We start from the raw sequence: 12,032 nt of genomic DNA on the forward strand, positions 1-12,032 counted from the left end.
TAGTAAATGGAGGTCCAGGTGAGCTAACAATTTCATAGTTTTAACGTGTCTGCTCAAAAACGGTTCTTATAGGTACTATAAGACATTATAAGAACTGTATAGTTTTTTTTTTGTTATGTGTTTTGTCACTTTGGTGAAACACACCAAAACGTTTTGGAAGTTTGTCTCTCAGTAAGAGTTTTCCATGATCATTTTAGTAAAATGCGGCTAATAGCATTGTTAAGTTTTGAAAGCCTTAGCAGCGTTTTTTTTTTCTATGTAGGTGGTACAAGCTGGCCGTAACGGGACAGAGTAGTACGACATAAATATATAAAAGGGGCGACTGTGGCTCTTTGGTAGAGTAGTCGTCTTGCGATCGGAAGGTTGTAGGTTCGATTCCAGCTTCCTCCTGCCACATGTCGATGTGCCTCTGGGCAAGGCACTTAACCCCAAATTGCCTACCGGTCTGCGTATCGGTGTGCGTGTTTGTGACTGCGACTGGGTGAATGTGACTCTAGTGTAAAGCGCTTTGAGTAGTCAAAAATGACTGGAAAAGCGCTATATAAGTTCAGTCCATTTACCAAAAGTAATTTTTCAGACATTTTTAAGATTACCATAACTGATAACTGCAACTCATCTTTATGAAAAGCATTTGGGATTCTCTGTATATTCCTGTGCTATTTACACAATGAGAAATACTTTGGTTGGTTAGAAACTAACCAAAATAGATTCGGCCTCAACAGAGATTTGAATATTTATTTATTTAGAAGTGCTATGTCTGTTTTTACTTTATTGTTGTTATTTTAACCTGACTTTGCCTTTGGACTCTGATATAAGCTTTTTGCTGTTCTTGCTAATCGGGTGTCAGATGTTTAGAGATGGAGTCCTGTTAAAGCACACATGCTAATTAACTATCTCTTTAAAATGGCTGATTGGGATATGCTTTACTTCCCTATGAATGCTTATGCTGAAACAACTCAGAAGTGCTATTGGCCTTTTAGACCATGCCAATGTTCCTTGGAGATATTCTTTGTTGAGCTGCTTTCAGACGCATCACATGATCCCCCTGTGTATTTTCTTAAAACCCTGAAAAGACTTTTTCAGCACCTTTTTTAAAAAAATTATTATTATTTTTTACTGTAGAGAACCTGCCAGTTTGGTCACACTGGAACCTTCCACAGCGTGACCCAGAAAACTGGAACTGCCTAACGAATGTGCCGAGAGAGAATGACAGCGCTATCTCTGAGCCAACGAGGTCAATTCAAAGAAAGGCGTGTCGAAATTCCCCACCCGGCCGACCGTGCAACGGAGAGGGAGTGTTGGCTGGACTGGCTGTCCATCTGTGTTGTTGAAAGGAGGAAGGAGTCTCATGTTTCAGGTGGGACTCTCTTTGTTGTTCTGCTGCTGTGAATCTGAAGGAGGCTAGAGTGTTTTAGAGAAACTGAATTGCTTTTCAAGCTCCCACTTTTCATGAGCGTTCGATTAGAATCAGAATGATTTGGCAGTCTTTTTTTCCCTTTGGATTTCTGGGGGTCTGAATTTGATCCGTTACATAGCAAATTAGCCGAATATTCACTTAAATGGTCAAGAACTGCAGTATTGATACCTTTTTTGTGTTGGACTTCAACACAAAAATGTCAATACTGGACTTTTTAGATTTTTATTTGTTTCTTTAAGAGCAGATCAAACTGTTTCGCTCTTCACTTGCACCAGAACTGGTAGTATTCATTTTAGAGCGTAGTACATTCCTCCTTCTGGGGATTTTTCTTTTCTTGAATCCATTTCTTCTTTTAATGCAAAATGTTGATAAATTCCTGTAGAATTTTTGTATTTTAAAGGCATTGGGAGATTGAGCATAATCAAATTATTTGAGCTTTACACCATGTCATTCCCTGTTTTGGTTCCTTCTTGCATATTTGTGGAAGTTTGAATCTCTCGTGGCAGCCGTTTTGCGGTTTCTAAATGCTTTCTCTCACAAAGCTCCGGCTAATTCCACAAATCTCCTCCTTGGAGTTGCCGATTCCAGTAGAGCTCCAGCCTCACACAACTCCACCAGACTAGTGGCAGCAGCATTTGGCAAAAACCTGGTGGAACTGCTGAGCTTATCATACATACAACACTCCTAAGACCAGTTGTAAATGGCTTAATGGAAGAAGTTTGTGATGAAGTTCTGAAGGCAGTGTGTCAGAGTAGGAGCTTCTTAAAAAGACAGAAGCTAATTTCAAAGCATCAAATCGCAAAGTCAAATTTCTTGTGATTGATATATATACAGCATATTTGCAACAACTAAGGAAGCGATTACAGTTTTATAGCAAGGTATGCATGGAAGGAATTGGCACAAAAAAGCTTATTCTTGTATCACCGCATTAGCTAAGACTCATGCCTTGCTAATGTCTTGTCTTTTTCAGTCTATGTTGGATAGTACTCTCTTATATGTAAAATGCCTCAATGTTTGATTCTCCCATTTTATTGATGCATGTTTATACCTGAGACAGACCCAAAGTTATGATGGAAAAAATCTAATTAAGTTGTCCGTTTTTGTATTAGCTGCTAGTTGAGATCAACACATTTAACCTAACATCTCCAATTTACCCTTTTACTGGCTGATTTCTTAAAATATATAAATGATGTGTTTTGTCTTTTATTGGGGTTTTTTGCCAAACATGTATTAAACATAAAATCCAGGGCACATTCTCAAATTGAATGAGCCCTGGATCACTCATTGATCACTGGATCACTCATCCTGGATCACTCAATGAGTGGTTGATCCTGTTAGGTGTGATGCTGTCTTCTAGTCACTGTGATTGGTTGATGAATGAGGGATACAAAAAAACAAATACACCTCCAGTAATCGATTGATAGAATTTAAATAATACAACTGGTACAAAAGGCGTGTCATGATAATGAAGCAACAGTATACTGTACCCTATTTACAGGATATCTCCATTATTTTGATTTGTCATGGATTCTCACCATGCTGGTCATTTTACGCATCTGTTTATTAATGTCGCTGCTCAGCTGTAGGCAATTTACAGTGATTGCCTGCTTGTAAAGTTGTTGTTCTGGCAAAACGACCTACATAAAATGCAAGTACAAAAAGGACTAGAAAACCAAACATTGACAGAGGAGCAGTGCCTGCTGCTGGCACAGCTCTATCCATTTTACAGACTTAATCTTTGCTTTCTGTCTCTCTTTTCACCATCTTCCCTCGATTAAGACACTCTTAGGTTCACTAAAAGTCCTTCTCACTACTCCTGACAATTTGTCACATTAGGAGCTTTCTTAAAGCTTAAGGTGCTTTGTGAATAACTTTTTCTTACCAAAGTAAGATCCTAAAGACTTTTTGAATACCAGAAATTCAAATAATTTTTTTAAAATAACATCACAATATGCTACTTTTAGTGTATCAAAAAAGTAGTTCTGTAAACTTTTTAAATTTCTGAACTACTGTACCCTATATATCCCAGTTTATTTTATTAAATCAAAAGTTTAAAAGATATTTAAGTCTGGTAGACTTAAAGTTTAGATCTTTTCAACCCCAAAGGTTGTTGCTGACGAGAAATGAGACTAATCTCTCAACAAACTCACAATTTAAAAGGAATATAAATTCAGATTTGTTTTTTCTTGACCTCAAATGTATTTTTATTTTCAGAATGGCAGATTATTTTTCGGTATTATTTTTGAAATGAGAGATTTACATTAAGATTATTTTGCCTTCAGACAGTTTGGGTGATGTCAAATGATAATGTTGTGACTCTAAGCTTCTGTTTTTACATTCATATTGTTGGATGGAAGCACACTTGTGGGTGCATTGGTACTGTAGTGAACAAAATTATCAATTTCAACAACAATATCATGCTTAAGTGGGAAATATAAAATAAGTCAGTCATCCATGTGTACTGGTTGAAGAAGGTATTTAAAGATTACGGTTTATCAGCTGTCCTGACTGCAGAGGTTATATTACGAAATGTATATGGCATATATTCCTCAAACAGACTTTTTTTTTTTTTTTTACTCAAGTTGGAAAGAATATTATTTTTCTGGCTAGAACATTTCATGCTTCACAAGTAAAGTGCAGAGCTCCTGGAAAGTCCCGATATGGCGCTTCCACTGCAGCATATGTCAGTTTAGTAATCACACCCACCTTATACTTATGAGCAATCACACACTTATCTGACACCTCATGAAAATAGTTCTGCTAAGATGCGTCAAGGACAAGCTGCGAGAACTCCCATACTTCACTTGCAAGAACAGAAATATAGTTTTCTCGTGCAGTCCTAGATGAGAATGCATTTTTTGTTTTCATGGATTAAAGCAGAAAGAGGTGTCTACAATCCTGACAATGGGATAAAGTCACCATACTTTGCCAATTGACTCCTCGAGATTGGGGGGAAATATTCCCCATGCAAGCTTTTACAGTTGGATTTTGGTCAGAAATCTTAAATAAGTGTAGTTTTTCTATTGTTTTAAGCTGTGGAGTGTGCACAGAACCTGTTTAGGTTAATTAGTACAAAAATAAAATGGTGAATATGGCATGTTTCTATTTTTAAGATTTGCATGTGGTAATAAATGTACTTTAAATGTTCATATACATTTGATCTTCATTGTCTTTTTGTCATGAATAGAATCTAGAAGTTTTTTGTTTAAGTTCAACCGTTTTTTGTTTTTTTTAACAGTGCACCATTTCGTTTTTTTTTCTTTGCTTCGTCTTCGTCTATCAAATATCTTTTTCAGTTCGCATTTTAATCCACTGACTTCTTCCTACGCTTCTTTGAAATAAGCCGCATCTGTGAGGAGCCACCAGTACTTTAATTACTGCGACACGGACAATATTTCAAACCCAAACATGTCACACTTTATCCCCCCCTCTCTGTTTCTTTCTCCCCGCAATGCGCGCGGTCCGTCCACCTGTGTGCCAGCCGTATGAGCGCGCCTCGATAAACCGCGCAGGATAAGCCAGACTCAGTCTTGGCAGGAAAGCGTTCATCATCTTATCGTCAATCGATGAAAAACACAATTTACTTCTCAGAGGACTTTTTAAACCAAAATCGACTTTCCTCTTTAATTAGTTTTAGTCGCCAGTTTAGATTTCCGAAGGGCCCACAGGCGCAGTTGTCGCCTGATGGCTCCGGAGGGTTTATTTACAGTTTCCCTGGTCTCCACTCAGCATGGTGTCTTGCACACTGAGCCTTATACTCGGGATGCTTGGATACTACAGGGCGCGGTGGAAAGACGAAGCTGCATCACTTTTACTAACTTTAGAGGCGGAATAAACGGAAACTGAGCGGTGATGGATTAAAAATAAAAGCGCACACAAACCACTAACCAGAAAGGGGGCTAGGGAGGAGTACATGACGGACTGAAGGTTGTAAGAGCGCCCGCATAATTTTATTTTTTTGTCGAATTATATTTTGAAGACAACTCTTCGGTTGCAAGAGTTTTTGCTCTCCATACTAAAAAACGGACAAAAACTATCTAAAAAATGCTACATTTCAGGCCTAAATATAAATAAATAAATAATATATTTTTTAAAATCCTCAAAACTCTTAATTTGAAGTGCTCCCCGGAAGTTTAGTTGCCACACTGTCCAGCTTGACGCTGGCACGTTCCGGTGACGCGGAGAAGTCTGGATCGGAGGCTTGCACCTGGACGCGAGTTTTGCCGAGTTCTGGGTTCGTCTCCAGGTGTTAGACGGACCCCACAGCTTACCCAGTAATTACAAAAAATCTGTCGTTTTTATATTTACTTTCGCACACCTTCCTGTGGGAGAAAACAAAACAAAAAAAAAAACCCTCTCAAAGATTTTTTTTTGACGCGTCTGTGAGGACGGGATGTCCGCCGATACGTAAAGAGGACGGCGCCGGATGGATGAGCGGACGGATGGATGGATGCACTGGAATATTACTATGAACTAAATGCTCGGAGGAGGAATCTGCTCTTGGATCTTTCTCTCTGGAGTTCTTGATTGTTTTCTTCCTGATCAGTGAAAGCCATCTCCCGTCCTGAGGATCTGATCACCTGCTATGCGTCTGGTGTGGAGGATACCTGGCGGAAGGTGTTCAGCGGGATCCAGCCTGACAGGACACAACTTCAGCATCTGATAACCCAAAGCCCCGCTTCCCATTCGTTTTGCCCCATTTAAAAAAAAAAAAAAAAAAACACCAATCGTGTGCGTGATGCGCGTGGAATGAGGACAGATGATGGATATAATTTGGGAGCTATTGATCATTCTTCACGCGAATGTTATTGTGTGCATATCAGGTGAGTCATGGGCGTCACTTGCGCCTTTCTGGGCAGGTGCAATCAATATAGGCAGATACAAAAGATGTTTGACTGATATTAACGCAAGAGTACGGGACTTTTGGGACTGATGTGTGACGGGGGTGGGGTTGGGTGTTGAGGTGTGTGTGGATGGGGGGGGGGGGGGGGGGGGGGGGATTGAGATGAATTCACCAAAAATGCGTATTGACACCTTCGGATCGTGTTTTAGTTGGCTTACTGCATCATTCACTCTGTATGTGTGATTGTTTTGTTATAAACAGAGATTATATTTTATCCAGTTTCCAGGACTGGATGCGCAGTCCTTGACGCATGGATCACACAATGGGGCTTCAAAATGTTAACAGTTTCAAAGAACACGTTCAGGCTTTAGGCTATTTTATTTATTCTTTTTTTTTTTTACTATTCATCTACCCCCTCTGGTATTGATGAATCCTCTGCACTAAAGAAACTTCTGAGACTGGAGCTTTCGTGCGCAGCGCGATCTGCGGTGTTGTGGCGCTGTAGATTGCGCCCTGCGTTAATGGTTTTCTGTGGACATATTGACGCGCCTTTTGGTTCTTTCCTCATTCTGTAGTTTTTGCCCGGTTTGTTCATTATCGGCCTGCTGATCGCATAAATGACTTCTAGCTTTGACTTGTGTTGGAAACTGGAACGCTGGAAACATACGGCAGGTGTTCATTGTTTCTAAATGACGCAAATCTGGGAATTTATGGCAACTCGTGCGTAAATTCCTGTCTCTGCGTACTGCGCTTGTCAGGTGAAGGGGGATTTTCAAATATTCATGCAGACTTTTTTTTTCGTTATGAAGATCACAAAACAGGATTTGCCTCCACCCATGTTTGTCTTTGGTTTTCTTCACTTCATCAAAATCCCTTTTTTGTTTGAGAAGTGCTTTTGCTATCTTCCATTTAGCCTTCCTATTTTCCCTCTTTTTTTTCTTTTTCTGTCAATTATAAAGTTGGACTAAAATTTATGCCAAGACAATAAGTTATAAATATACATAGTGGAGTTTAAGTCTGATGCAGCTTCTTCAGATCAGAGGACGAACCCTTACAAATTAAGTCTCACCATATGTTTGGAGTATTAAATGGAAAGCTTTTCCAATGCTACATGGTTTCAAATCAAATGGTATTTCTGTGATCTGTAACAGGGACAATCATAAAACTGATGAGGGAACAATTAAAATGTGTGTCTGTAAATCTGTAAAATACGTAATCTTAACACTACTTCCACAGTTAAACAACTTGAGGCAAAAGGTTGTGAAGCAGGTTAGTGTTGTTGCCGTTGATGTTGCTGTACTCTGTCTGATGGCAGCAATTCAACAAGTTCATAGGGATGGTGTGTAGAGTTCGACAACAATGAGAACCATGTCCCTGCAGTATATCTGAAACAGATGAAAAGATGCTAAAATCACTTTTTCATCTCCCCTCATTATTGCTTTAATTCTTTTATGCATGTTTGAGAAATCCTATACTCTCCTTTAGCAGCCATTTGGGGGTGCCTAAACGCTTGCTCTCACCAACCGCCACGTTTTCTGCACATCTCTGTTTCGGAGCTGCGGTCTCCAGCTGAGCTTCTGCCTCACAGGCGCTCCTGCATAAAATCTTCCCTATTCTGCTCATCCAGACTAGCGGCAGCAGCAATTGGCACACACATGGTGGAACTACACCCCTGTTGAGCTTATCATACATACTCCTGACTGGCTGTAAACTACTTAATGGAGCTGAAGGCGAAGTGCGGGAAAGAGTAGGAGCTTCTTAAAGAGGAAGACACTCAATTTAAAGGCATTAAATTGCAAAGTCAAATTTCTTTTCAGTTACTGGATATGTAGCATTTTTATAACTGAAAGTAAGTTAATATATTATGTTATAAAATGGCACTGTCTGAAAAATGCACACTGCTTCCCCTTTAAAGGAGGGAGTGCTGGTACATAAATATATATATATATATATATATATATGTATATATATATATACACTTACCTGTGTATATATATTTTTTAGTTTGACTACATACAAAAATTCTGTTAGGTTTTCTTTTATTTAAATTTATTTTCTTTAATTGCAGAAACAAAAAAACTACTTGACATTACATAAATGGACAATATTGTATATTTTTCATGCACAGACATTTTATATCACAGTCAAGTAACTGTTACCTTCAGTTGTTGTAAAAATGCTGCATATATCAAACATAAAAGCAAATTGACTTCGCAATTTGAGGCTTTGAAACTGACCTCCGTCTCTTTAAGAAGCTTCTGCTCTTTCAGACGCTCCGCCTTTAGTACGTCATAGTGCAGTATGCAACTGTTCTTGGGAGCATTTGAATGAGAAGTAGTTTGTGTTTTAAGGTGAGGTGTTCCACTACGCTGGTGGAGTCGAGGCATCGCGTTGAGGGCAAGCATTTAAAATGGCTGCTATTGGAGATTAAGAAATCCTTCAGACTTACATGAAATCAAAGAAACACTGCAGCTATGTCTTTGAATTATACCAAAACATGATATAAAACTCAGTTTTACATAATATCCCCCCTTTAAATATATTTTTTAAATTGTTGTGGGATGTTTATATGATTGAAGGTCTAATGTAACTGATTCTGATTTGGAATTTGAACAAAGGGCTCACAGCCTAACTTTCAGTTATACCTGGTAAATGTGGGGTTGCATGTTGGCAAGAGAGGAGGGGAAAAAGGAAACTGTAATTCAAAGCAGGTAGACATTTGGGTCCGTCAGCTTTTCACGCCAAAACCGGCACCATTCAGGTGTGAGGAGTCCCTTGTGTGGTCAGAATCTATCTCATGTTACCTCATTTGGATCTCTGCCATCCAGAATGGGTAATCTCTGCACACCAGTTGTTGATTCAGTCAAAAGGTTACACAGACTGGAACTTGCAGATTTACAAATGGTCATTAGACATTTCAGTAAAGTAAACCAAATTTCTGTGCAGAAATTTCAGAGGAAGATTTTGGGTGCATGTCCTCTTATCACTTTACAAAGCTATTCCAAAAAATGTTTTTGTCTGGCAATCTATATAGTCCATGCAAATAATTTATAGATCTCCTGCTTGAAGCTGGTTTGCTATCAGATTTGCCAACAGAGGAGTATATTCAGCTTTACATGTCAATCACTTTTTAAAGTCGTGACTGTAAATGTATCATTCGCTGGTTTCAAAAAAATAATTTCTAACTCAAAAGTCAGACTTTTTAAAATGTCTGACACATACTTACATCCTGACAGCCATTTAAACAAACATCTTTTGATTGTGACAGCACAGCAAGGTCTTCAAAACTCATATCTTGAAGGTCTCACTGCATTGCCTTTAGGATAAAAGGTTCATTTGATAATGTGAATGTATCTAAAGTCATGATAAACATTTATTCAACATGTGCAAAAGTTCAGATCTAAATGGTTGTATGCACGACAGGATGTGAACACTAAAAACTGCTCTGATTGTTTGTCCAGGATGCCTAAACTTTGATTTGTGACCTGGCATGTTTGCTAGCCTTTTACAGTCGTGCATCATCCGTACTTATTTGACTCAAGTTGGTTGGTGAAACTCTTCATAATTATTTGGAACTGTAACTAATTGGAGGACTTTCTTTTTTCGTAACGGTGTCTTCTTCACTGGATGGAGCTGTACTTTCTGAGCTGTACATGGATTGAAATCCGGTTAAACCAGATTTCTTAAGATGTCTGTTATGTAGCACAGTTGAGCATGGAATTTGAACATGACTCTTATCAGCGCTAAGACTTACATATCTGATGCAATCGAGAGCCAGAGCTTGATGCCGCTTTCACAAGGAGGAGACTTGCTTGGTGGGCTCTGAAAAGATGGAGCTCCATGTGTAATTTTGAGATAAGATTTAAAAGAAAAAAAGAAACCTCATTCGTGTAATTGTAATAAAGTTGAAATGCTTAAACGTAACAATAGAAACAAATAATTAAAATGTCCACTTAGCTGTGACAAAAGAGCTGGTGTATTAGTAAAAAACAAATTACTGCTACAGATTACTGTGGCAACAATTAGAGAGGTAATGATTACATGATTACATTACACACTGAAGCCTGTGACTTCTTGCTGAGGTTGTCACGGGAGAGGCACAATACAGACACATCTGATCAGCATGCAAAGCAACGAATGAAACCGAAAGAAATTCACAGCAATTCTGTCAAGATTAGTCATACAGCGAAGCACTGACTGTGTGAGGTTTGAAATGAAGTCGCATCATCCAGTCGCGCCATCGTCTCTGAGTTGGAATGGTTCTGAAACTGAAGAGCCGGCTACTCCTGCTCAGGTCACAAAACCAGCTCCCAATCCATGCTGTCTAGAACTGTAGTGGATGTAAATGCCTAAAACCAATCTAAATCCTGTTTTCATAGAAACCTAAGAAGTCTATTTGAAATGAAGTTGAAATAAAATCATTCGGCAAGTAGTGAAGCATGCCTTCTGTTCTCAAATCCTCCCGCACAGCCAGATCTGCCGTCACCGTAACGTTTGAATGGGAGAAAGTAAGTAGCTGCAGTAATACTGTGAGCCATCAGACTTCACCACATATCTAATATTTTTGCATAGATTAAACAAATGTCACCTGAAAACACTTTATGAATGAGCCCTAAACTTTAGTGCAATTCAAATCTCTTTGATGCTTCCAGAGTAGGTCCACAATGTTTTTGGGGATACCGGCATGAAGTTTTGACCGCACCAGTGGACTTGGACTGTGCAGTACAAACAAAAGCTTGTGTAGTTTCTGAACACACAAATAAAAATGTAACGTATATAAATGTTATAAATTATCATGGTCCCCAAATGCCCGTGACTTAAAAAGGTTGCATATTCCGTTGACAAGCTTTTTTTTTTTCCAATATGAACTTTTCTGACCAAATATGTCCTTTCAGTTTATACTTGAAGAGTTCAGATGGATAAAGAGGTTTGTTGTCTAAATTCAGAAGACAGTTTCAATGAAAATCCAGAGTTTTCCATTGCATGCAGCTCTATCACATACTCTCCCACTGTCATTTTGTTTTGGAGTTAAAAGGATTTACTCTTGAGAGGTCAGATCAGTCTGTGAGAATGCAGGGTCTCTGTTTTCTTTACTTTTACAGCAAATTTAGATTATTTACCTGGTGGAGGTCACTGACTGACCGTGTCAGTGACCTCCACCTGTTAATGGTCTCTTGAAAGATTTTCCTTTTTTTTCCTCTTTTTTAAAATTTCATTTATAGTAAATATTTTTGAAGATAAAAAGCAGTAATGCTCCCATGAATAGGTCAGTAATGGACATCAGTCATTTTTCTCTTTCCTGCCTCTCAGTTGTAATTGACTTTTTGTATTTTGAAAAATTAGTTGGGGATTTTCATGTGCATCTTCAATAACTCTTTGAAGAATCTAAATTAATAAATTACAACATTTAATTTCCCTTTGGGATTAATAAAACATTGAATTGAGTAAGTGAATCTTAACTGAAAGCCTTCAAACCTCTCAGTGTAACATACTAGGAGCATGTTATTTAATGCACTTTATTTTGAATTAAGCAAGTTAATATGGATATTGAGAGGATCCTGAGTGCTTGAACTTGGGTTCTGCTGTGTTTTTACCGTTAAGTTTTGTTCATCTAGCTCTTGCCTCATTCTTTATAGATTTGTTTAGTTTCTGTATTCATGTTTTGTGCCTTTGGATCATGTTCTCTTGGGTCAGTGTTGTTCGAACTCACCCACATTTATTGTTTGAGTCAGTTCAGCTTTAGCTTGGTAAAAACCATACTGATGGCCTGGG

General features: G+C 38.5%; 1 protein-coding gene across 2 annotated transcripts in view; it reads left to right on the forward strand.

Moving 5' to 3' along the window:
* The first annotated feature begins 1,191 nt into the window (after positions 1 to 1,191).
* Positions 1,192 to 12,032, forward strand: part of ca10a (carbonic anhydrase Xa) — a 280,335-nt gene continuing 269,494 nt past the window's right edge. Inside the window, exon 1 of one of the 2 annotated variants that reach the window (XM_032574688.1) lies at positions 1,192 to 1,357. In XM_032574688.1, the coding sequence (XP_032430579.1) occupies positions 1,192 to 1,357 (166 nt within the window). Of the gene's footprint in view, positions 1,358 to 5,575; positions 6,241 to 12,032 lie in introns of those variants that run through there. The other variant, XM_032574689.1, reaches the window with a different exon arrangement.

This window comes from Xiphophorus hellerii, chromosome 10 (assembly GCF_003331165.1).
Source record: "Xiphophorus hellerii strain 12219 chromosome 10, Xiphophorus_hellerii-4.1, whole genome shotgun sequence".
NCBI lineage: Eukaryota > Metazoa > Chordata > Actinopteri > Cyprinodontiformes > Poeciliidae > Xiphophorus > Xiphophorus hellerii.